The sequence below is a fragment of the Artibeus jamaicensis genome, unplaced genomic scaffold (genome assembly GCF_021234435.1).
Source record: "Artibeus jamaicensis isolate MK-2021 breed Jamaican fruit bat unplaced genomic scaffold, CSHL_Jam_final contig_415, whole genome shotgun sequence".
Lineage (NCBI taxonomy): Eukaryota > Metazoa > Chordata > Mammalia > Chiroptera > Phyllostomidae > Artibeus > Artibeus jamaicensis.
Window position 1 is genome coordinate 40,398,143 of NW_026521823.1, and position 26,297 is coordinate 40,424,439.

Sequence of the window (26,297 nt, forward strand, 5' to 3'; positions counted from 1 at the left end):
CGTGGCTCGGTGGGTCAGGTGTGCGGGCCTGATTCAGTGTCCCCCTGGAGGACCAGGAATCACCGTCCCTCCCGCCTCTGGGTGCTCAAGCCGCAGGAACTGGGAGGTCAGGCTGGCGCCTGGGGCAAAGCAGCCGCCGGTCCGTGACTGGTGTCCCTCCCTCTGCCCTTCCAGGACACTGATCACCGGCATGGCTTCCGGGAGCATCGTGGCTTTCAACATAGACTTTAACCGGTGGCACTACGAGCACCAGAACAGATACTGAAGGCCGGACGGGCCGGGAGCCGGTCAGAGCCGAGAGCACGGGCGCCGCGCGGAAAGGCAGCACCGGGTGGGAAGCCGCTCCGCCGGCCTCCGTCCCTGCACCCGCCCACCCAGCACCTGCGGTCCCTCCGCGTCCCCTCGCCACTGAGGCCGGCGGCTGCCACGCAAGCTTCTGTCATGTAAATCGTAGACTAGGAAATGTTTGGTAATTATTCACCTGTTGTCGTTCGTCGAGACAAGGCGGTAGGACGCGTCACAAGAGACTCTGGACACTTCTGAGGACGCTGTGCCCCGCGGTTAGGAAGCCGGAGCGTTGAGCCTGACCCGCATCCCATCTCCAGCCTCTTTTCAAGCTGAGAAAAAAACATGTTTGATACTTTGTACATCAGATGCATCTTATTTAAAGGGATACTTTTGTAAAAGTAAAACCTTGTATAAAAAAGTTTCTTAATTTTACTGCGGAGTTACAACTTGCATGTTCTCTAGTCCTGAGGTCTCGATAGGACAGGCGCACCACCACCGTGGAGCAGAGGGGCCCCCGCCAGGGCACAGCTGCCACGAGAGGGTCGTGTTTGGGCTCAGTCGGGAATTTTTGACATTTACACTCAAATATGGTTTGCACTTTTTAATCTAAATTCATCCCTTCTAAGTGAAATTCACCCATAAAGCATTTGGATACGAAGCCATTACCTGCCATTTTTGGTACCTGATACATGGAAGATGCAGCCCCCCCCCCCCCTTGGTAGTTTGAAGACGCAGCAGACGGCCGGTGAGGCCTGGGCTCACCGTGCAGACGGGGTCGTGCCCACGGCTCCTCGCGACGCCGTCCCCGCCCCGGGCTTGCCCTCCGGGACCCTCTGCGGGCGTGCGCAAGCCGCGGAGGAGGCGCTGAGGCTCCTTCGTCGCCGTCACCCTGTTTGGTTTTTCTCTTCGGTTCTCGAATAGCCTAGTTTCTCTCATTGCAGGAGTGACCGTAGCTGGAGTGTCCCCGAAGCCGCATTCTCAGCCTAAGGCACTCGGCCCCTTCCCGTGCCCAGTGACGGCTGTCAGACAGCTTTCCACCCATGGCACTGCCCAGTCACACGCCCAGGGGTGTGTGCACTTCATTTATGTTTCTTCTCTGTACGTTTGGTGACCGTGTCGTCATAGATGTACATATTGTGTCGGTAGGGCTATGAGGCATGTTACAGGAATGTAATTTTCTCGGAATTTACACTCACTTGCGGTGATTTATTTTAAAAGATTAAACAAGATAATGGGTTCTTTCTATTGGCACTTTGCACCAGAAACATATCATTATTTATTGCTGTGATTACGCCTTTGTTACTCACCTCGTACTAGTAAGTTTTAGCACTGGATTCCTCCTCCCCTGTCGTTTGTATTTATGAGATTCTGGAATTCTGGGGGTCGGCGTAGAGATCCAGTCACTCATTGCCAGGCTGTGAGCAGCGTCTTGAGTCTGTAGCTTAGAATCGGGAAGTCCCTGAACATCTGGAAGACAAGTCCATGTCATCCTGAGATCATGGTGAACTATTTTGGATATATAAATTCCTTAAGCTATTGTAACCATGTTTTATTGCAAAGATGTAAAATATGCCAGATGTGTGTGAGTTGGAAATCAAAAAATCGAAAAATAAAATATGCAAAGAATTCAGTGATTGCCACACATTTCATCGGGCCCCTCACGTGCACCCGGCACTCGTGATGCCGTCACACGCGAGTGAGAAACAAGCGCCTCCTTGTGCAAAAGCCCGAGGTGGCTGCAGCTCCGGTCGCGCCCCCTGGCATCTGTCATCTGCCAAGACGGGAGCCGCATGGCCGGGCCATGTGCTGGGGATTTGGGGCCGGAGGGAGCCGCCCTGGTCATTTCTTCCGCGCAATCCGCTCGGTTTTTTAAAGGGAGGAGGTGCTGGTGGCAATGAAGGCGGGACTTGCTCACCCCCCAGTGCCACCACTAAGGCTGTTGTCACTCGAGCCGCACTTTCTGGAGTTCCCCCCCCACCAGGCAGGACGTAGGAGGGGCTTCTGGAGCTCATGTCGCCGTGGGCAATGGGGGGCCCCCCCGCATCCCCAGCACAGGGAGGGCACAGCCGCCCCACTGCTCTCCTCATGTCTGTCCGTCGTGAGCCCACCGGCCCCTCGTCCCAGCCCTTCCTGTGGCCCGTCGGTCAGCCACTCGGTCGAGCCAGCCGTGACACAAATGCCCCTTTAAACCAGCCCCCAGCCCCACCTTCAGAGCCACCGTCTGCCACCAAAACCTTGACCAGAGTCTGAGTCTCTCGCCTGCCTCCCCCAGCACCGCCCACCCAGCCGCCCTCTGGCCGCGGCTCCCCACGCCGTTCGGCCCTGGTGGGAGCCTGTTCGGCAGCACAGAACCCACAGGCGCCCAGCCCCCCGCAGGTGGTTCTGAGGCCCACCAGCGTGAACGTCGGGTGTGAAGGCCCCACTCCGTGGGCACCCACCTGAGGGGTCTCATCTGGCCCCCGAGCCCTCCTGCCCGGAGGCCAGCCGGACCCCTGGAGGTGTGTTGACCTGCAGTTGAGATCAACCCGCTGGGTCCCGCACCTTCGTTCTGGCAGGCGGGGCAGCCCCCGCCCCACACCCGCCCTGGGTGAGGCTGGAAGCCAGTTTCAGGGCCGGTGGCCACCACGTGCAAACACTGTTCCATCAAACGCCTTTTAGCAAGTGAGGCCGGGAGGACCCCAGGCCACCTTCTCCCACCTCCTCCCTGACCGGGTGGTTAGGCAGCACCGAGGCCCAAGGAAGTGGGAGGCCGTGGGCTGGCCTCGCGTGGCTGCCCCTGTCCAGTTCTGAGAGTCCAGGAGTGGGGCGGGCGGTGGACAAGTCCCAGAAGGGCAAGGAGCCCTTAGGCCAGGGGTGTCGCACCCATCCTCACCGGGGGCCACATCAGCCTCCTGGTGGCCTTCACAGGGACGACTGTAACAAGGACTGCGTAAGTGGAACTACCCTTAACTGTTAAGCGGGAGCTTGGCGCTGCCGCCGGGTAGAAACCAGGTGCCGAGCCGGCCCAAACAAGACGGGGGCCGGGTTTGCCCCGCAGGCCTTGTGTCCTAGGGCCTTGGCGAAGAGGTCTCCCCTCCACTGGCCGGGCTTCTTTCTTACAAGCAAAGAAAACCCGTCCCAGACCCTGAAGACCCGGGGCCGAGTTACTCACAGGCGTCGGAAAGCCTCCTCTCATTCCGGCCGCACAGTGGGCCAGACGCCCAAACGCCCGCCCTGGACAAGCACCCAGAAGGGCAACCAAGTCAGACACGTGGCTCCCGTGTGAACGTTGGAGGGGAGCCCGCGGAGGCCCCGTGACCTCCTGGAGGGCGGCCCCTTGCAGGACAGGCCATCCCCGCAGGGGCCGCACCGGCCGCTGCTGTGAGAGGCCGCACTCAGCTGCGGTGAATTTACTGCAGACCCGCCGCGTCTGCCCACCGCGCGGTGGGCGTTCAGTTTTAACCCAAAACGGCCTGACTTCCGGGCCCCGCCCTCCTGAGTCACCTGACCTCACCCCAAGTGGGTTTTTCGTTTGTTTCCCCAGATGGAAAAAGTCCCCAAAGGGACGCGTTTTGCCGGCGCGGAAACAGGGAAAGGGAGACGCCAGAAGCACTAAGAGGCAGCCCGTTGAGCCCCCGCCCGGGGCTGAGCAGTGGGGCTGGGCCTCAGCGGATGCGCTGCACCAAACGGCGCAACATGTGGGAATAAATACTCGTTGTCTTATAAACAAATTCTGGTGTGTGTCGCCCCCCGACTTGCACCACTGAGCTGGCACAGGAGACACTCCCCGGAGGCCACGCACACGGGACGGTGACCGGCGAGGGCGTGCAGAGCAAGGGGGCCGAGGCCCAGCACCTCCCCAACCCTCTTCGACGGCCGGCGAGCACCTGCCCTCGCTGAGCCCGTGCTGGTTGCAGGGCCCCCAAGTTTGCTCATTTGTGGGTTTGCTCTGCGCTGTGTGAACACCTGGGAGGCTGCCCGCCCCTCGCGGAGGCGGGGCCGTTAACCCGACCACCTGAGGGCCCTGGCGGGCTGCTGGGCGGCTGGAGCATCAACTCGTAAACCAGAAGCTCTCGGGCTTGGTTCCCAGTTCAGGGCCCAGGACGAGGGCGTGGGTTCGATTCCCGGTCAGGAGCGTACAGGAGGCAACCGGTCGATGTTTTTCTGTCTCTCTCCCCCACACATACCACAGGAACTTACAAATGGAGAACAGAAGGGATGGGGCAGAACAGCAGCGGTGCTGACCCGCAGAAAGGCTGTGCTGCTGGGAGTGGGCACCAGGTTCCTTCCAAGCCTCCCGCAGGGCCAGCCCCAGCCGACGGCCGGGCAGCAGTGCCCACCTGTAGTGAGTCGACCTCGTTAGCAGCCCCGTCGGTGCCTGCTGGGTGCCTCTGCCAGGTGCGACCTGAACGCATCATTTCTTATCTCCACCCCAATGGGCTGCACCTGGGCTGCGCCCTGCAGTCCCCGCCCCAGACCGAGGCCACCCGGAGAGGCTGAGCAAACAGACGAGGTTTCCTCCAAAAATCCCGAGATTCCATCACCACCATGTACGGCACAGGGAAGTCGGATGAGCACCGCTTTGAGGGTGCCGTTTTTATTTGATTTCCTTACAGTAGCGTTGGGCAAACTCCAAGACACAATAGTGTAAATTCAGCTCACGAGGGTGACCCCGGTGGCTGCTATTATTAGACACAGAGCCTCGGGAGCTGGGGCCACGGGCTCGGTGGACGGGCTGGGCCAGGGCGGGGAGGGCTGACCGTGCGTTGGGTCCTGACGTCAGCCCAGGTGCTGCCCGGCTCCTCAGGCCTGTCGTGGCCTCGGGCTGAAACCCAGCTGAGGTCAAGATGCTAGTTCTTTCAGTGCGCTTTATTGATTATGCTGTTACGGTTGTCCTAATTTTCCCTCTTTGCCCCACTCTGCCTGCTACCCCCTTCCCTCCAGCAATTCCCCCCCTTAGTTCATGTCCACGGGTCATGCTTGTAAGTCCTTTGGCTTCTCCATTTGTGTTATTCTTAACCTCCCCCTGTCTATTTTTCTACCTACTGTTTATGCTACTTATTCCCTGCACCTTTTCCCCCGCTCTCCGCCCTCCCTCTCCCCCCTCCCTCTCCCCACTGATAACCCTCCATGTGATCTCCATTTCTGTGATTCTGCTCCTGTTCTAGTGGATTGCTTCGTTTGTTTGTTTTTTAGGTTCGGATGTTGATAGTTGTGAGTTTGTTGTCCTTTCACTGTTCATACTTTTTATCTTCTTTTTCTTAGATAAGTCCCTTTAACATTTCATATAATAAGAGCCTGGTGATAATGAACTTTACTTGACCTTATCTGAGAAACAACTTTTTCTGCCCTTCTATTCTAAATGAAAGCTTTGCTGGATAGAGCAATCTTGGATGTAGGTCCTTGCTTTTCATGATTTGAAATACTTCTTTCCAGCCCCTGCTTGCCTGCAAGGTTCCTTTTGAGAAATCAGCTGACAGTCTGATGGGAACTTTTTTCTAGGTGACTGTCTCCTTACCTCTTGCTGCCTTTAAGATTGTGTCTTTATCACCCTGGCTGGTGTAGCTCAGTGGATTGATCTCGGGCTGCAAACCAAAGGATTGCCAGTTCGATTCCCAGTCAGGGCACATGCCTGGGTTGCAGGCCAAGTCCCCCAGTGGGGGCCACGTGTGAGGCAACCACACATTGATGTTTCTCTCCTCTTTCTCCCTCCCTTCCTCTCTCTCTAAAAATAAATAAATAAAATATTTTTAAAAGATTGTCTTTATCTTTAATCTTTAGCAAATTAATTATGATGTGTCTTGATATGTTCCTCTTTAGGTCCAAATTATTTGGGACTCTCTGTGCTTCCTGGACTTGTATGTCTATTTCCTTCACCAAATTAGGGAAGTTTTCTTTCATTATTTTTCCAAGTAAGTTTTCAGTTCCTTGCTCTTCCTCTCCTCTCTCTGGCGCCCCCATGAGTCAGATGTTGGTGCATTTGGAGATGTCCCAGAGGCTCCTTAATCTCTTTTTTTTTTTTTAATTCTTTTCTTCTCTCTGTTCCACTTGAATGTTTATACCTTCCTTTTGTTCCAAATCATTGATTTGAATCATTGAAGCTTCCTTCCCTTCTCTGTATATTTTTCTTTGTTACACTTAGTGTAACCTTCACTTCTTCCTGGGTCTCTTTTATGCTTTTGTCACACTCGGTGAGTTCTCCGAGCACCCTGGTCACTGGTGTTTTGGACTCTGCCTCTGAAGGTTGGCATCTCTGTTTCATTTAGTTCTTTTGTTGGGGGGGCGGGGTTTTATTCTGTTCTCTCACGTGGACCAATTTTTTGTCTCCTCAATTTGGCAGCCTCCCTGCATTTGTTTCTGTGTATTAGGAACAGCTGCTTTGACTCCCTGTCTTAGCAGCGTGGCCTGTCGTAGAAACAGCACCTGTAAATTGTGCGGGGCGGAGCCTTTGGTAATTATCAGAGTGGGGCACCCGTGTTACCATTTTGTGGCTCTGTGTGTGGGGAGGGCTCAGAGAGGGGACAGCGCCACTGCCTGGCCTCTGGGGTCTGCCCAGCACCCACCCTGCTTCCAGTCACCTCGTTCACCTCCCATATGTGACTGGAGCCCTTCCGGCTGCTGCCGTGGGGGTTGCGTATGTTCTGAGCCCATGCAGGCCCTTCAAACAGTGAAAATCCTGCAGTTTCTCCCACCACCGCAACCCCCACTGGTTTCTGCAGCCACAGGTGGTGAGGGCTCCTCTTCCGGGTGCTGGAACCCTGGGCTGCGTGGTCTGGCCTGGGGCTGGGATCGCCGGCTCCCAAGGTGTCCCTCCCGATTTTTATCCCTCACCCATGGACGTGGGACCGTCCATCCTGCTGCCACCAGAGCCACCTCTCTGCCCATCTCTGTGACTCCGCTCCTCCTACCCATCTGCATGAATGTGGCTTCTTTAAGTCCATGGTCTTCAAACAGCCGTGCAGCGCAGTTTTCTAACGGTTCTGGGTGTTCCGATTTTGAGATCTGGTTGTAATTCTTTCCCCAGTTGCAGGGGGAGGCAAAGCGTGTCTAGCTAAGCCTCCATCTTGACCAGAGTTCCCAAAACGTTATCTTTAGATATTATCTTCAACATCTTCTTAGTCCTCACCCAAAAGTATGTTTATTGACTTCAGAGAGAGGGAAAGGGAGAGAGAGAGAGGAACATTGATCCCATATGCGCCCCGACCAGAGATTGAACCCTCAACTGTTTAGTACACGGGATGACAGTCCAACCCACTGGGCCACCTGGCCAGAGCCCTGAGACTTCCCTGAGGCGGTTCAGTGCTGACCAGAACGCGCTGTCCGAAGGGCTTAATGATTAGGGAGGGAGGGGCATGGATGGACAGGACCGAGGGGGCCCCTGCTGAGGAAATGCAGGTTCCCTGGTTACAGCCCCACTGTTCTGCCCCCTTCTGCTTCCTTCCCCTCCCCTCGTCCCCTCCCATCCTCTCTGCCTTCCTCCCCTGAACACCCTCCTCCTGCTTGCTCTCCTGGGACCATTCACCCACCCACCCACGTTCTACAGGATTCTCCAGCCCGTTGAAGTTGGTCAAAACCCAAACCGTCCCTCAAGAGTCGTGAGAGAACCCGTCAGCAGAAGGAACAGTGGGACTCAGAGGGGAGTCTGGGGGGAAGCATGTGAAACTGAGAGGGGTGCAGTCAGGGCCCTTTCCAAGCTCGTGGGCAGCATGAAACATAAAGACGGCCTGCCTTTATTTTACGTGATTGCACATCACAGGGTAGATGCCTCTGACTTCAGATTGGAACCCTGAAACAGCGGACACCCCCAGAAGTACCAGCGCCCGTATCCTGAGCATCGCGTGGTGAGCCAGAAGGCCTGGAGGCCGGCGGACACCTCGGTCGCTGCTTCAGAACAGCTGGGGGCCGAGTCCGGGGAGCGCGGGGGGGCCGCTGCCCAGGGCTGCGGCGGGCCTCCTGGAAGAGGTGGTGGCCCAAAGTGGACACCGGAGAGACAGAGAATGCAGCTAAGGAAAGGGTGTGAGGGGAGGGGCGGTGAGCCCTCTGTGGTCAGTGTGTGGTCTCACACGGGGCTGTGAACAAGAGCGGGGGGCTCCTCAGGGAGCCGTTCCGGGCCCGGCCGGCTCTCAAAAGGCCACACACACAGCCTGGGGGAGGCGGCTCCGCCCCTCGGAACTTGCGGACCCCCTCCCTGCACCTGCTTTGGGCAGCAGAGGCTCTGCTGTGTCCCCCAAATCTGGACGTGTGGGTTTGCTTGAAAGACTCAGAAGTCAAATTTAGAGACCACGGCTGCCTATGTCGCCGTGGGGATTTTGTTTCCTAACCCTCGAAGTTCACTAACGTGTGATAAAGATGGGAAGAAGCTGTGTCTTTCTTGTCATGAAAGCCTGTCCTCCCCCCATCATTCACGTGGACTTGGGGGGCTGACCACAGGAACCCGTGTGGTTCTGTGGCAGATGGGAGCACAGAGCTTTCAGACGGAACTGGCCGCTTGGACGGACGGGCCCAAAACGTTTGCTCTGCTCCTTTAAAAACAAAACCCTGCTTCACTGGCATGCCCACCAGCCCCACCAGCCCCACCAGCCCCACCATACCCCTAGCCCTGCCCCCAGAAGCGGAACAGGTTACTGCTGGGGAACATGAACAGTTCCCTTGGGAAGCGGAGGCTCATTCTGGGAGGGGCCTTTCCAGCGAAAGCTTCACAGTTCGTCAATGAACGTGACGAATGCCCATCTTCCTCCATTGCTCAAAAAGGACACCTACGCCAGCTGACCTAAAAGTGAGACCACGCTACTTATTCATAAACTAAAAATGAGGGGTGCTAAAAACACTTGTTTCCTTGCACTTGAAAAATGGTCCACAAAGCCGGAGGCCCAGGAGCGTCTCTGGCCGTCCCTGTGCATGGAACGCGGGTTTCACGAGAACCTCAGTGGCTGGTCCAAACCGCGGCCGTGTGAGGCGCGGCCTGTTCCTGCAAAGGCGGAAGGGCGTGCGCAGGGGCAGAGCTGGGGAGCGAGATCCAGCTGTGCCTCGTAGACGGTAATGAGAAATCCAGGCCCGAGTTTAGAGGGAAAACTGACCTAAACAAAAGGGCGTGTACGGCACTGGTGCGGGGGCCGGTGGGGGGGGCGGGGGCGGGGACCCCGTGAGAAAGCTGGATGGGCCGCACCTGAAGTCCAGAAATAAAGGCGTGTCTTCCGGGAGTAAACAGAAGTAAAAGTTGGGGCAGAAATCAAAGCAAACCATGGCGGCTCCGTCTTGGCAACACGGAGGCTGTGCTGTTGGAATCCGCTCCACTGCCAGAGGTGGGAAAGTGCCGACGTACTAACATAGTAGAAATCGGCACCCTGGACTGGCGGATCTGCCCGGCAGGGAACACAGGGACCCCACGCAGGGAACACCAGAGAAGGATGATCCCAGACACACTGGCGTGAGGGCGCAGACCCCCGAGAGCCGGGAGAGGACGCCCGGGGCGGACGCGGGGCGGCCGGCGTGGCCACAGCTCCCAGACGGACAGCGGGCTTCCCGACGGGACAAGACGGAGGCAAAGGAACTGCATGTTGCAAGGGCCGAGGGGAAAACAGCTCGTGAAATACTATACACACGGCAAAACGCCCCTCAGGAACGAGCTTGGAACGAGGACATTTGGGGGTGGACGCGGCGTGGGGACGCGGCAGGGACAGATCTCCACAAAGGGACTCAGCGTTCGTCAGGCCAAGGCGTGGGGCGCACACGGAGGGGAGGCGGCCGCTGACTGCGATGATGATGATGAAGATAGTTATCATCATCGTGAAATCTGACGTGGGTGGACGTGGAGGTGGGAACCCAGGGCCCGGAGGAGAAGGAGGGTGGTGGCAGCGGCGCAGCTTTGCCGGGGCTGCCGTCACAGAAGGCAGCACACGTGAGACCTGTGCACCGTGTGACCTGCGCAGCAGCCCTCGCTCTCTCCCGCTCTGGGGGCTGCGGATCTGAGACCCAGGCGTCCTGTCCGCAGGCTTGGTTCCCTCCCAGGCCCATCTCCACTGCTCGCAGGGGCGGGGGGGGGGGCTGTCCCACCCCCAGGACTGCACGGCCTCTGCCCTGCGCACCTGTCGGTGTCCCTACCACCTCTCTTTATAAGGACGCGTGGTCTTAAGCGATCAGGACCCGCCCTTATGACCTCACTGAGCTTTAATTACTCCAAAAAAGTCCTAATGCCCAACGCAGTCAGGGGCCGAGAGCCTGGAGCGGTGGGACTCCAAGAAAGATTTACGGCTGGGGCTGGAAGCAGGGCCGAGAACTCAGCCCATAACACACTCTGGGCTCCTCGCGCTGTCTTCTGAGAGGCTAACAGGTGACTTTCACGTCCAGACCCACCCGTGGCCTTGACCCGGCGTCTCTCCGCCCACGGGAGGCAGGAACCCCTCTCCTGCCCGGTCCCCAGGCTGCGTAGGCGGCCTCTTCTGTGTGCACAGCAACAGAGAGGTGTCTGGGGTTCACACTTTTCAAAAGAACAAAGAGAAATTGAGCCAGGAAACCGTCCAAATACAGATTTCTCCTCTCCGGACTTCGTTCAGTTTTGAACGGCTGCTGACCAGGTCCCAGACTAAACATTTGTCCTGGCTCCTCGCCTGACCCTGACCGCGGGACTCTGTCCTCCCACGGCCTCCATCTCCAACACCACAGCCCTGCCTCCCTGTCCCCAGTGCCACCTTGCTTATTAGTCAAAAAAAAAAAAAAGTCCACCCTTATCATTGCCACTACGTCTACATTATATGTTTTCTTAGGCACAAACAAAAAGGTTAAAAGTAACAAACTCACTGGAACCTTCTTGGTGTTGGACCTGACGGGCCACCTTGTTTTTGTGCCTGGCCATCACCAAACCTGGAACTGGACCCGAGATCCGCATTCACACAGGGAGGGGGTTGGGGGGCCACGGAAGGGAAGTGCCCGGTGACTGAGCATCTTTCCCCGGGGCCCACGGCCACGGGGGAAGCAGCCAGGGTTCAGAATGAAGAGCCCTCTTTCTGGTCTCTGTCGGGGAGCCAAGACAAAGCCCCCGAAGGCAGGCCTGCGGCGGGAGGGATGTGAGGCGGCCGAGAGGAGGCTTTGACTCAACGGGGCTCTGCCTGCCGGGCCCCACGCAGGAGCCCTCTGGTGCTGAAGGGCCAGGGAGGCGACCAGGTCGTCAGGCGGGTCGGGTTGGGCAGAGGTGGGGAGGAGGAAGCGCCGGTCTCGAGGGCTCGGCAGAAAGCGCAGCCGAGGGAGACTCCCCGGGAACACGGTTGGCGAGTGACCTTCAGGGAAGGGGCCCGGACAACGATAATGTTCTGCGGGCGGGAACGCCCTGCAGGAGGGCCGGGACGGGGGCGTGGGGCCGGGGTCCTGACCACCAGGCGGAGACGCGCAGGACGTGGGCCTCACCCGGGACACCCACGCCGCCCCCGGGAGGGCTTTTCACGCCCGCTCCAATCCGATGGAGCAGAGTCGGGTTTGTGGGTGCCCGGTGTGCGAGCGGGCAGCCGTGTGTCTGCGAGAGGCAGTCATGGCTGCGCAGCCTGGTTCCCTCGCTGATGCAGGACCGGCCATCCAGCCTGCCCTTTCTTATCGAAAGTCCCAAGTTCAGGGACTTCCGCCAAGATGGAGACGTAGATGGAGGATCCACCTCGCCTCTGTGCACAACCAAATCTAAGAACAACTATTTTTAACAGCAATCACAACCAAGCCACACGGAAAATCGACAATACGGAGTCCAAAGGACAACTAGATACTCGGCTGGACCGGTACGAGGAGCGAGGCCAGCAGCGGAGCAGGTTAGCAAGAAAAAATTCCCGGGGCGGTGCGTGGTGTGCGCAGGCAACCGAGGGCGCTGATCACCAGCGAGCTGGCTGCCGGAGCGCACAGGGAAGAGGCGCGGTGGGTCGGTCGGTCGCGCGCATTTATGTGCGGAGAAACCAGTGAGAAGGGAAAACCTCGCGGTGCAGCAGGCTCGCACAATTAGGATCGGATAAACAAGCCCGAGGCGTGTGAGTGACTGGATGCGCTGGGCTAGCGGAGAGGAACGCCATTGCTCCCTCTCTGGCCCCGCCCCCACACACAGCGTCACAAACCAGCGACCTGGGTCGCCCGGTCCTGGTAAACAACTAAGGCTTCGCTCCGCTCACTTAACAGCACGAATAGACCAAAAATGGCTCTAGGACAACTCAGAGCCCCAGAACCGATAGACCTAAGTGATGAAGAAATAGCCAGTCTTTCAGATGCACAGTTCAAAACACTGGTTATAAGGATCCTTACAGAACTGGTTGACTTTAGTCACAAATTAGAGAAACATATGGAAGCTAAATTAATTGAAATGAATGGGGATACAAAAGATACCAATAGTAATGGAAAGAAAATTGGGACTCAAATCAAGGGAGAGAACCAGAAGGAAGAAAAAAATGATCAAACAGAAAGGAATGAAGAAATAAGAATTCAGAAAAATGAGGAGAAGCTTAGGAACCTCCAGGACATCTTTAAACGTTCCAACATCCGAATTATAGGGGTGCCAGAAGGGGGAAAGGCACAACCACCAGTTGAAAAATTATTTGAACAAATAATAAAGGAGAATTTCCCCAAGATGGCAAAGGAAATAGACTTCCGAGAAATCCAGGAAGCTCAGAGAGTCCCAAAGAAGTTGGACTCAAGAAGGAACACACCAAGGCACATCATCATTACATTAGCCAAGATTAAAATGAAGGAGAGAATCCTAGAAGCAGCAAGAGCTAAGGGGACAGTCACCTACAAAGGAGTCCCCATCAAACTGTCAGCAGATTTCTCAAAAGAGACCTTACAGGCAAGAAGGGGCTGGAAAGAGGTATTCCAAGTCATGAAAACCAAAGATCTACAACCAAGATTGCTCTACCCAGCAAAACTTTCATTTAGAATGGAAGGACAGATAAAGTGCTTCTCAGATAAGACCAAATTCAAGGAGTTCATCATCACCAAGCCCTTATTATATGAAATGTTAAAGGGACTTACCTAAGAAAAAGAAGATAAAAAAGATGAACAGTGAAAGGACAGCAAACTCACAGTTATTAACAACCACACCTAAAACAAAAGCAAACTAAGAGGACAACTAGATCAGGAGCAGAACCATAGAAATGGAGATCACAGGGAGGGTTAGCAACAGGGGAGTGGGAGGAGGGGAAGGGGGGAGAAGGTACAGAAAATAAGTAGCATAGACAGTAGATAGAAAATACATAGGGGGGAGGGTAAGAATAGTAGGGGAAATACAGAATCTAAAGAATTTGAGACACATGTTCATGAACTAAAGGGGGAAATGGTGGGGGAGGGGTATGCAGGGTGGAGGGGAAGGGAGGGGGGAATAGAGCAAATGTAATGGCATAATCGATAAAAAAAAAAAACCCAAAAAGAAAGTCCCAAGTTCAAGGAAGTCCCAGGTTTCGTCAGGGAGGCTTCCGCATAGGGAGACATTTATGGTGTTTTTTTTTAACCCTCACCCAAGGATATGTTTCTACTGATTTGAGAGAGAGAAGAAAAGAACAAGAGAGAAACATCTGTGTGAGAGAAACACGGATTGGCTGCCTCCACCTGGGACGGAACCCCCAACCGAGGCACACGCCCTGAGCAGGACTCGAACCCACACCCTTTCAGTGTACAGCAAGACGCTGCAACCAGCGGAGCCTCCCGGCTCTGGCCCGTCTCAGGGCAGGTGTTTGATTCCCGGGACGGAATCAAAACTCAGGAAGCAGCGCTGGCCGAGCTGCTCCGGGTGGAGCCCGCTCAGGCCGCCACGGAGCTGAAGCAACAGATGTTCATTCTCTCCTGGTTCTGGAGGCGACAGCTCTGGAGTCCAAGAGACTTTGCGGCTGGTGGCAGGCGCCTTCTGGCCCTGTCCTCACATGACCTTTTGCCGCTGCAGGGGACGGACATCCACGGATGAGGACGCCAGTCCTGCTGGATTAGAGCCCCACCTCATTTGCCCTTAAACACCTGCTTAGCAGCCTGGTCTCGAAACACAGGGGCGGCCCCGACTGGTGTTGCTCAGTGGGTCGGAGCAGCATCCCGTGAACTGAAAGGCTAGGGGTTCGGTTCCCAGTCAGGGCTCATGCCTGGGTTGCAGGCTCAGTTTCTTGTTGGGATGCCTGCAAGAGGCAACCAAAATGACATTTCTCGCCTTCCCTCCCTTCCTTTTCCTCTCTAAAATTAGCAAGCCCTGTCCTCAGGTGAGGATGAAAATAAAGGTCTAAAAAGAACACAGTAGTGAGCAAAAGTGGGTATATTCTTGTACGACTGTGTGTGAACGATTGTACTGTTGATGGGTGTCGTTTCTCTTTGTCCAGACGAACCGCTGAGAACCTCCTTCTGCCCACCCTGTACAGTCACACGGGGGGTTAGGGCTCCCATGTGGGAACTCGGGGGACACAGTGCAGCGCTCAGGCAGAAGGTGACAAGCTCCAGACTGACAGAAACCGCCAGCCGAGAGGAAAACCATCACCTTTGCCTCCACAAGGCGCGCTTTTGAATCTCTCTGCTAAAGTGACCTGGAGCGAGTTTCTGAACAGGGTTTTGGGAGGGTCTTTTTTATCGCGCTCCGGGCCTCAGAGCGGCGTGGTTGGGCGGGTCAAAGAAGGAACTGCTACGCCTGCAATATCCTGGCCCCGCTGGGGGCAAGGCCCTTGAATCTACTTCCAGAGCTTCTCAGGGCCCGCGGCCTCCTTGTTTTCGTTTCCTTGTTTAAATTATGCGCAGCTGGGCTGGCAGGAACCGCGTCCTTTGCCCTGTTTCCCAAAACTGCCTTCTTTTTCCTTCCAAAAGTGAGAAAGTATTAGGATCAACAGCTAGACCAGCCAGCGTGCGTGTGTCTCTCACAGAAAGAAAACAGAATTCGCCTACTCGGGGAGCCGTTTTCTAACAATCAAACGTTCTGCCCTGACAGTCTTTAAACCGATACTGTGTTGAATGATGTCACTAATGTTAATTGACAGGTTGCTGGAACCCTTCTCTTAAAAACTCTCATTTTCTGTTCAAGGCCTGCTTATTTTGTTACAAAATTAGAAATCAAGGAGGAACTTCCTGGGGGGTGCGGGGCGTGTGTGTCCACGCACGGATGAGCCTTCTGGCTTTTATTCCAGGAAGGTCCTTTGCAAGAGAGAGAGAAAAAAATGAAACAAGTAGAAATGAAATCAGACCTGTGTTTATACAGTTCTCCACATGGGCCCAGGACTTATTTTTGCAAGTTTGTAAACTGGCCTTTCAGTTTAAATTGAATAAGTAGGTGCAGCTGAGTAAATGGAGCGGCGCAGGTCCGCGGCCATGTGTTTTCACTTTAACTTTACCCTGAAGAGGAACAGAGGGGGTTAGAAACGAAAATAAGAACGAGAGATATAAGACAGGCTATGTTTAAAGGGAAAATGAGAGAAAACAAAGAGTCAAAACAGAAGTCCTCTCTGCCTGGCCCTGGGGGCCGGTGGCGGCCTCCCCACCCCGGCCTGGGAGAAGGGACAGTGTCCCCAGAGCCATCACGTGGACCAGGGGACAGTCACGGGCCCGGCGGGGTCGGGGGGAGGAAGGGCGTCCCACACTCTGAACCAGGGGGAGCTGGGAAGGGACTTCAAAGAGTCAGCAGACATTCCAGGGCGACCTGGATTCCAGACCCGTCCGTCCACGGGGCCCCCAGATCCCCCAGGGGAGACCCACCGATCCGCTCCTGTTAGAGACCAACCTAGAACCTGGCGCGTTTCTCAAGAAGTCAGAAAGTGACTTCCTGCATGGCCACGGGTTATAGGTCGAAATGTGTTCCCCTAAGTTGTTGTGTTGAAGGATCAACCCCCAGTATCTAGAGTGTGACGCCATTGGGAAAGCAGGTCTTAAAGGCTGTGACTGGGTCACAGTGCGGCTGCTGGGGTGGGCCCTGACCCAGGGTGGCTGGTGTCCGTGCGAGCAGGGCAGAGCCAGGGGCCCGCACCCAGGACGGGCCAGGTGGGGACACGACGAGAAGACGGTCGGCCATTTGGGAGCCGAGCAGGAGGCTCCCGGAGAAGCCAGCCACGCCGGCCCCTCGACCTCGGACTTCCTACCCGCTGAACCATGAGAACAAACAGTTCTGTTGTGAAAGTCGCCCAGCCCATGGCCACCCGAGCGAACTCAGTCACTGCCCAGCAAACACCTTTCACTGCACCCATTCAGCCTAAACCGGGCCACTGTCCCTCCAGCTCCCACGGGAAAAGAAGGGGCGTCTCACCCCAGCACCAACGGCCTCCGCGCGTGGCTCCTGCCTCCTGAACCCCACAGGGCGAGGTGCTCACGGACCCCTGGGTGGTTCCCGCAGGCTGCCCTCAGCCGCCCCTGCCCTCTGTGACGCCCCCTCCGGGCCCACACTGCACTCCTCTCGCCTCCTGCCTCGGCAAGGGCCTGACCTGGAAATGGGGGCTTTGCAGAGGCGATAAGTTCGGGTTGGGTCATGGGGCCTGTGTTGTTGTCACCGGAGGAAATCTGGAATTCCGCACGGTGGCAGTCCGGAGGGAGGCAAAGAGCAGGGGACCCCAGCAGGAGCCCGTGCTGCTGCCGCGCGATGTCAAACCCCCCGGGCGTGGAATCGTACGTCTGAGCCCCTCTCGGTCCAGCCCCCCAGTGTGGGGCGCTGTGCTCTGGCCGCCCCGAGAAAACTCACAGGGCCCCTCTTTGAGGGGTTTCCCCTGCCGTCCCCTGGGAGCCTGGGGGGAACGGCCCGCTGACAGGCGCAGGCGGCACCTGCTGCTCGGGGGGGGGGGGGGTGGCCCTGAGTGACCGGGCACGTTCGGTCTGCAGGGTCCACCTCTTCGGACCCCTCTGCCCCACGCCCCACCCTGCTCCTCTCTCCAGAACTCTCCGCATCGCCGCACCCCTTCCTCACCCCCGATGTCTGCCTGTGCTTCCGTCCACTGGTCCGGGAGCCCCCTCTGCCCTTCCTCACCCCGGCCAGTACCTGCCAGGCCTCAGGCCATCCTGTCGTCCTGGGGTCTCCCAACTGGAAGCCCGGAGAATACGGGGTACTCGGTTACGGTCTGCCGGAAGAGTAAGACAATGAACACTAATATGGCGACGTACGGTGAAGACGGTTGTATTGGTTTGCTTGCCGGACTTCCCCGCGCTCTCTCCCCGCTCCTGCGAAGTGGGCCCCCTCCCAGGCCCCCCAGCTGCCGGCCGGCCGGGCAGCTGCCGCTGGCTGACCCCTCCCTTCAGGCCTGTCACCGGTTCCTGACCACGGCCCCTCCCCACAGCGTGGGCGACAGTGCAGGGCCCAAGACGAAGGACAAGAACGGCTTTAATTTTTTAGCTTTTTTGAAACACAGTTGACAAGTGAAAACGACCGATCGTTGAAGTGCCACCTCGGTGTCACGATATTTCTATCCCTTCAGAAATGAGCGCCACCAGCAGCCAGTTAACCTGAGCCCGGCGCCGCCCGGCTCCCCACCCCCGCTCCTGGGAACCAAGCTGCTGGACGCTGCGGACACCCACACCCCGACCGCTTCGGCCGCGTCCCTGGACGCCACGGGAGGCGGTGGGGGGATGCGGGCGGGGAGACCGGGGCCGGGCCTCGCCGCGGCCATCGCGGAAGCCGTCTCCCCAGCAGTCCCCCGGCTGTAGGCGGTGCCCTCTATTTCCCCTCTTTCCTTCCTTCTGAGATGAAGTGGAGAATAACCTGCTGCCCTGGAACCCGTTCACCGCGCCCCGTGTCCCCCGGAAACGCGGACACCTGTGCACAGGAGCCGCCCCGCCCCCGAGGCCAGGACCGACACCCAGGGGAAGAACACTGCTCTTCTCTGAAGCCTGAGAAAGTAAAACAAAATCCCGTATCACAATTATTCCCTTTCAGAGAAAAATGTTGCCCTTTAGTCTCCAAGTTCCTTGCCCCAACCTCTGCAGGCGGAGGCCGGGCGACCCGCAGACTCCACACGGCTGCTCGTGCGGAGCCAGCGCCTGCCCATCGGCTGGGACAGACAGACGGACGGACGCCGACCAGGGACGTGTGGCCTGACTGAGGGAGCAGCTACTTCTTCACACTTCCTGTAAAGTTCTTCCCTTACAAGACCCTCAATTTAACCCACCCGTGTAAATGTTGCACTTCAGCCCGGGCCTCGTGGCTGAGTTGACTGAAGCACAGTCAGGACAATCCCAGGTTGCAGGTTTGATCCCCGGTCAGGGCACATACAAGCAGCAACCGATGAATGCCTAAGTGGAACACTAAATCAATGTTTCTCTCTCTCTCTCTCTCTCTCTCTCTCAAAAAATCAATAATAAAAAAATGTTGAACTCTCCACAAAATATATGCAGTGAACCCAAGTGCATTTTTCCTGCTGCTCCTGTACCAACCTGTCCCCAGAAAACAGCCCCCCTTTTATAAAACCAAAAATGGCAAGCGCCCCAGGCCCCTTCACCTCCCCGTGGCCCCCCCAGTCAGACAGCAGGGGGCGGCGAGTCTTCTGGGCTGAACCGTCGATCAGGAATCCCTGTAGACGTCCTTACACTCCCTCCCAAGGACTGCCCCACCCGGAGCTCGGGGCTCCCTGGCCGCCAGGCTCCTTCTGCTCTCCGGGCCTTGTTTACGCCTCCCCGGTGAGTCAGAGTCTGTATTGCACAGACGCACTCCAGCACCTTGGAAACTCATTCTCCCCCCAGCCCCGACTGCTTTCTGGGAAGGAGTCAAAGGCGCGCGGCGTGCACCGCGCGGCCGCTCGCTGTCGGGGAATGCAGCCGAGGACGGCTCCCGCGATTTCCTTTTGATTTCGGTGCGTAAATCTGCTCTCACCTAGAGCCGGGCCACGTCCCGGCCCAGCCGCCCACTAAACTGATTCCTTCTGTCTGCAGAGCGCTCACTCGAAATTGCACATAAAGATGCTCCGTAAAACAGTACCACCTGCCTGCAGAAGTATCGCTTTCTTTTCCACAGACAGCCCCGCGCCCACGCGGCTGGCATTTCGCAGCCTCCAGAATCAGACCGTCGCCCACGGGGCGTGCGAGCCAGGCCTGGTCCGGGGCTTGCTTCCCAGGGAGGCAGCCTGCTGGGGGCCCCGGGGGCGTTTGGGGGCTTGCTCTGGGGGCTGTCTCAGGCATCCCGGGGCCGGGCGGGGATAATGGAGAACAGGCAAGGAGGGACTGCGGGGGGGAGGGGGCGAAGAGTGGAGAACAAAGAAGCGGGGAAAGGTGGACACGCCAAACGAAGGGTCACAACCCCCGGACAAGAGCTCTCCAAGGACGGGGAGAGAATCGAACCCAGGGAGGGAGAAAGGAAGGAGTGTAAGACTGAAAAACAAGCGAGTTCTTTCAGCAGTTAAAAGGCAGAGAGGCCACTAAACCCGGGGAGACAAGACCACGCTGTGGTCGCTTCTCCTGAGTAATGACAGGAATCTTGCCTCCCGCTGTCCCTGAGATGTGCACTGAGCCCCTGGCCCGGGCAGGAGGAATGTTGCCGAAGAAACTCAGCATTCACTTCCGTCTGCCCTGGGGCGGCTGAAGGCTGTGTGTCCGCTTTCTGGCCAGACTGGGCGGCGGGGAAAGAGGGAAGGGTCGAGAGTGCTTCCAGGGTGTCTGCTTCTGAGCCTCCGGGGGCAGGGGGTGGTGCACCCGCCTCGCCAGGGACCTGCACAGAACGTCTGTGGGTGCAGCCGAGCGCCTACGGCCGACCTGGGACACTGTCGGTCCCGGGAGACACAGGCCTTTCTCACCCATCCTGCCCCTTCTACCTGCACGGGGCTAGAGCGACTGATGCGTATGAGAACCCACAGCCGCTCAACATGGGCGCCGTGTGCAGGTGCTCGAAACAAAATGCCCAACAGGAAAAAGGCGTGTCCACGGAGCTGCAAACCAGCAACTAAAACCGTCCGCTCCCGCGCCCTCTGCAGCCCTTTCCTCAGCCTTCGGGGAAATAAAGACGTCCGTTCCCACTCGTAAAACCACGTGCAAGGCGGGCCGCGTGGACTGGTCACCCTAAACACTTCCCAGCGCCTGATTTTCAAACACCGGTCGCAGCGCCGAGCCCCGGTCACTGCTCTGCCGCTGCGCATGCTTGGTGGCGCCTGACGGGGGCGCCCTCTGGGGGCCTTTGGAAGAGCCAGGGAGGGTCTTGCACGGGTTTACACAGCAGAACAATGGGGCAGAAAGGATGGGCCTGGGTAAGAGAGGACATTCCCATTAGCAGGAGACCCGGACGTGGGAAGAGAGAGTGTGGAGCCCGGATGGAAGGCAGAGCGGGTCGGGGACCAGAGAGGACCCCCAGGCCTCCTGAGACCAGAGGGAGGAGGCCAGGGTGGTGGAGGTGTGGGTGAGCTCGAGGGGGTGCAGCGGGAAGCTGAGGTGCGGTCCACTGGGGCCTTCCCTGTTTCTCTGGGGGCCCCAGGTGAGCTCACCTGCTGGGCGGTGGAAGCCGCAGGGTGGAGACCTGAGCAGGTCCTGCAGGGGCAGAGGACAGCTGAGCAATGACCCCAGGGGCCCTGCGGCCAGGGCCACCTCGTGGGCATCTCTCCTGCCATCCGCAGCCCCAGGTGGGCAGGGCCCCAGGTGGGCAGGGGAAGGAAAGGGAGTCAGGAAGTTCAGGGCACAGAGTCCCGAAGAGGGAGCAGGCAATGGCCTCGCTGAGAGAACAGGCTGGGGGGAGAGGCAGGGACACAGCTGTGCAGCCCATGGGGGACGGCTTGGGACACTGTGGCAGCGTGGGTGTTGGTGATGACAGGGCCAGGGCGTGGCCACCCATGCGGGGGTAGGAAGTGGAGCAGAACATGGCCAGGACACCGGCTTGGAGAGCAGCCAGCACGGTGTCCAGTGCCAGCAGGCAGACCCTGTCCTGCAGCAGGAGGGGCAGCAGGAGGGGAGGCGTGTGGGAGGGGCCGAGGCTGGAGGGGGTGAGGCACACTTCCTGAGAGAAGCAGGCGGGTGGCACAGACCCCGGCTCCCTCAGGGCCTTGCTCCTGGGTGTGAGCTCCCACACCCTCCCAGGTCACAGGGGAGGCTCTGCTGCAGCCCCGGTGCAGGGTGACAAGCTCTTGAAACGCTTCCTGACGCAACAAGCCTGCGATGGGACCTCACGCCGTGTCCCCTACACGCTCGGTCCAGCCTGCCAAAGGGCAGCCTCCTCCGACCGAGGCTTCCGGCCCTTCATTTCCAAGGCCACTCGGCTTCTACAGTTGCTGCCGGTCACTACCGGATCTACCGGGAACCGGGGCGAGCAGTCCCCAGGGCATCTGGTTTCCCCCCAATGGAGAGGACACAGGCTGGAAGGGCCCGAGGTCACCCCTCCTTCCAGGGTCAGCCCGCCTCCGAGAGCTGGTCAGCTTCAATTTGGGTTTCCTGACGGCTGGTTGGCAATGGTGTGTCCTCTAGAGAAAGGTCTGTGCAAACTCTCCCTGCTTTTCCTCAGGCCGCGTGTTCGTGTTTCTGAGCTGTGAGAGTCCACACGGGCTGAGCGGCCCTAACGTCATGACCGTCTCTCGCAGGATGGGAGGGGGAGGCTGTGATGGACGCTCCCCCCCCAGCATCACGTGATGGGGGCGGAGGAGGCACAGGGCTCCAGAGGAAGTGGGTGCTGAAACACACCCCACATCGACACCCCAGGCGCCTCAGGGGGCCCTCAGCAGGTGCAGCTGGGAACCCGGGTAACAACGAAGGTGGCTGCCCTGGTGGGCTCAACTGGACCACCCGTCCAACCTGGCTGAGACCAGGAGGGAGGCAGGTTGGTTCCTGGTCCCTGGTCCCTGGTCCCTGATGGCCACACAGGCCCACCTGTGCCCACAGCCGGCTGCTCCGCGTGACTTTCCAACTCTCCGAAGCGCCTTTGGTTTCCAAGACACGCCACCGATTTCCCCAGCTGCTTTGCAGCCCCTTCACACTCAGGATCCTCTTGAAAGCTCTCGCAAAACCTGTCTGGCTTTAGGGAGGAGACGGTGGCGGGGGCCTCAGATTGTTCCACTGCCACCCCCAGGGGACTCCTGCCTCCAGGTCATGGGCCCCATTCAGCCGAAGCAGCAAACGTGTGCACTGTGGCCTCCCACCCCCGGCACTGCCCGGGCGAGCCCCGCCTCACCCCTGCACACTCACCACTCACGAGCATGGTAATTACACATCACACCTGCCCCTGGCTGGGCCCTTCTCCTCCCGGCCGAGGGCTCCGAGGGAGCGGGGCCAGGGCCTGTTTTCCTCACCTGGCCGTCGGCAGACACTCCATAAATACGTGTTGAACGCAGGGCTGTGTCTTTTGTCATCTGGTGTGCATATTGGCTTCAAAATATCAGAGCTTTCTAGGAAGAAGCTGGGCCCTCTGCTCCGGTCTCGGACTTCCCGGGGCTCGGAGTAGGTGCAGTTCACGGAGGGGGTGCTGTGTGCCCGGCACTGTTCCGCCCTCCGCCCCGGGCACTTCTCCGAATCCTCCAAGCAGCTCCGGGGTTGGCACCTCTCTATGCGGCTGAGGACTCGCTGGAGGTCACGTCCTGGGGACACAGCCGCCTGACGCTGGAAGGGACCTGACGGTCCTTGGTGTCTAAACCAACAAGGCAGTGAGCTGACCGCAAGGATTCAGAAGGCGGCCGGCCAGCCCAGAGGTGAGTTGACTCTTCTTCAAATTCATCCCCTGGATATTGCAGCCACTTGCCAAACAGCCCAGCCCTCCCCTCTCAGGGGCTCAGCCCAAACGAAGGGAGACGTGTTTTCACAAAGGTTCGTTCACCCAGGATCGCGGCAGCTTCACTCTGAGCAGCGGAAACCTGGGAACTACCTGCCCCGGCACCCGCTGGTGAGAGGAGGACGCAGGCGCACAGGTGGCGGCACCACTGGGCCTTGAACCCGGACAGACACGCCTCAGGGGCGTGTCTCTAGGGCCACGTGCAGCACGAGACGAGCCAGACACGAGACTGTCTGCAGCGTAGGATCCCAGTTACCCCGCATTCTCGGAAACGTAAACCTGGGCGGGCAGAAAGCAGGTCGGTGGGGCATGGGGCTGGGCATGTTTGTCCCCAGCTGTCCACAGGACAGGGTGAAATTTACTGTATGCAAATTATACCTCAGTCATAAACCTGTTCTTTTTAGGTAGCATGTTCTCTTCCAATGTAATAAAAGTGGGTTTTTAATAAAAATCTCGTTTCTTTTTAATTCAAGCAAGAGCATCCTTCTTAAAACATACCTAATTTCTAGCCTTGGCTGGTGTAGCTCAGTGGATTGAGTGCAGGCCTGTAAACCAGAGGATCACGGTTCAATTCCCAGTCAGGGCACATGCCTGGGTTGCAAGCCAGTTCCCTGCAAGCCAGTTCCCAGCAGGGGATACACTAGAGGCAACCATACATTGATGTTTCTCTCCCTCTCTCCTTCCCCTCTAAAGATAAATAAATAAATATTTTTAAAAAACATACCTAATTTCTAAATAACAGGAGGAACCTTTCCTGGGAGGGTGGGCGCCGATCGCAGCCCTGGGCGGGCTGAGCGGAGGGGCCCTTTGTTTCCCAGCGGCCCCTGGGGCAGGGGTGGGGAGCGGGTGGGCGCCTCCAGTCCAGGGGGGGGCGTCTGCTTTGTCTGATCAGGCCCCTTCGGTTCCCCGCAGGGGCCGTTGTTCTCCTTGTGGCGGATCTGTTTACTTCGGTGAGAGTCTCGGCCTGCAAGCTGAACTGGGGTCGCCCCAGGATTCAAATGCACCTCCACAAGGAGCAGAGGGGGGACGCAGGACACATGTGGGGGCGCAGGGCCAGCCTGAGCAGCTGGACAGAAAGCTGAACCCTGAACGCCCCTCGCAGGGGCTGGGGCTGCAGTCCCCGGCAACACAGACAAACAGAGCGGCCGTGTCCTGACAACCTCTGTGAGGGCGGAGCGAGCTGTGGGTGCAGGGCCCCGACCTCTGGAACGGAGGCGGCCACGTGTCAGAGGCCAGACCGCCCCTGAGGCCAGTCTCTGGAGCAAGGCAGGGAGAGGGCAGCAGGGGGTCAGCCAGGGCAGCCCCAGCTAGGGGGTGATGTCAGGTCCCAGGGGGCCTCAGCAGCATCGAAGTTTCGGGGGCTGAGGCTGCCACAGTCAGTGAGGTTTGCAAGTCCCCTGGAGCCCCCTGGGCGGAGGATGAGCTGGGGTGGGGTTTCCGTGCAGAGGGTAGGGCCGGCCTCTGCATACCTCCGGGAGGGGGCCCTGGTGTGCAGCGGCTGAATTAGCATTTAGGCCGGCTTAATTAATAAATCGCAGGCGTCTGCGAGGCTGCCAAGGGGTTAGGGTATTTCTCCCACTCCTGTGTGGAATTCTGCCTGCCAGCCCCCGAAGTGCACAGCACATGAACAGTTGGTTGCCTCTTCAAAGGTTCTTTACAATACAACCTGTTTTGACTGAGACTTTCTAGTCCTTTCTTTTTCTGAGTTAAGTTAGCTCGGCCTGGTGCCAGACAAGCCTGGACAGGGCTCAGCAGATGAAGGCTGAGTCCTCGGTGCGTGAACTGTGCGTGCCCAGTTTCTCCCGAAGCCTGAATTCTGCTGTCTTTACATGAAGATAGCGAGGCAGGGTGAGAATTAGAGGCCTCGTGTGTGGAATAAAAGACATTTAGCGTTTTATATATCCCACCGATGCCAGCAAGGACCAGAGGGCTGACTTTTAATCCCAGACACGCCCCTGAATTATCGATTGAGGCTCAGAGAATTCTATGACTTACCTTGTTCAGCCCCACCAAATGTTTGGAGAGACAAGCAGGTGAAAAAATAGGTGTGACTGTTTAATTCATGCAGCTCCGGGGCCAGGGCCCTTCCTTCCCAGTTAACCAGCCTGTTCTCTCCCCGGGAGCGAGCCCGCGCGGCTGTGGGGTGGGCCCGGCGTCGGGAGAGCTCACCTCTGCCTGGGTCTCCAGTCAGCCTCGGAGCGGCCGGAGCACCACAGCGCCCCCACCTGCGGGGGTCTCCTGGCCCTTCTGAGAAAAACAGACACACCGTGCACATACATGAAGCGTGTCCTCCTCATTTCCCCCAGGGATGGCTGCAGCTCCCCCTCCTCTGCACCTCGCACTCTGCGGACAGGGCCGCACTTACGTACTCGCTCACCCAGGCTCACCGGGGGGCTCTCCTCTCCTCCAGGGGGCCTGTCACCCTTCGAGGTTGTTCCTATTAAGCACTAACTCAGTGAATGGATGGGCATCTCTCGGGAGCAGCTCCGGGATATTGTGAAACCCCCAGCAGCCGGCGAGAACATCTGCAAAACTTGGCGAACCACGGAGGTCTTGCACGGGGCCGAGGCCTCGACAGGCTTGGGGCCCTTGGAGAGCGCGGGCGGGAAGACGGATTGGGGGAAAGGGCGAGAAATGCCGCTGCCCTTCAGGTAGGAGGCGGGACGGTCCGCGTTGGAGAGCGTGCGTCATCGTCTACTGTCAGCGCTCTTGGCCTTGTCTAAACCGGCCCCTCCTCCGATCCCAGCGGGACCCAGGGGTGGCTTTGAAAGATGCTGCCTGGGGAGCAGGCAGCCCTTGGGGCCGGCCCTGGTCTCCGGGTGCCACCGACCACCCTGTCCTCCCCACCCTCTCTTGCATCAGTGGCCCGGAAAGGGGCAGTGACCTCCCTCCAGGGTAACCCAGAGCTCTCGCCAACAGCTTTGCCCCCCTACACCCCAGAGACCACCCAACCTGTGGAGGGACCCACCGACTGCATTTGTCTCCGCACCAGCAGTGGGCGTGGCCTCAGAAAGTGCCCCCCGCCCATGCTGACAGGAAGCAAGGTTTGAAGGCAATGTCCCCTCAGGCCCCTGCCCGTTTTGTAATTGTTTACTCATATAAACTCTCCCTAAATGTCGGGTACTGACCCCTCTCAGACATATCACTGGCGAATGCCTTCTTCCACTCAGTGGGCTGTCTTTTTGTATTGTTGCTGGTCTCCTTTAATTGCAAAACCTTTTGGGCTGGATGGAGTCTCATGTGTTCATCTTTTCTTTCGTTTCCCTTGCCCAAGAAGACAGATCAGAAAAATTACCACTGAGAGCAATGAGCTATCACCTCACACCCGTCGCAATGGCCGTCATCAATAAATCAACAGCCCTACAAGTGCCGGTGAGGACGTGGAGAAAGGGGAACCCGTGCC

General features: G+C 58.0%; 1 protein-coding gene and 1 long non-coding RNA gene across 4 annotated transcripts in view; one reads left to right on the plus strand and one right to left on the minus strand.

Moving 5' to 3' along the window:
- NBEA (neurobeachin) overlaps window positions 1–1,602 on the plus strand; it is a 439,670-nt gene extending 438,068 nt beyond the window's left edge. For all 3 annotated transcript variants that reach the window (XM_053665561.1, XM_053665563.1, XM_053665562.1), the window contains one exon: window positions 175–1,602. In XM_053665561.1, the coding sequence (XP_053521536.1) occupies window positions 175–265 (91 nt within the window). In that variant the 3' untranslated portion in view covers window positions 266–1,602. The remainder of the gene's footprint in view (window positions 1–174) is intronic.
- On the minus strand, window positions 531–22,955 carry LOC119044410 (uncharacterized). Its single transcript, XR_005081602.2, has 4 exons — window positions 22,419–22,955; window positions 17,210–17,288; window positions 1,596–1,755; window positions 531–617 (listed from the first exon to the last, which is right to left on the minus strand). It is a non-coding gene; the product is annotated as an uncharacterized LOC119044410 (long non-coding RNA).
- Window positions 22,956–26,297: the final 3,342 nt, after the last annotated feature.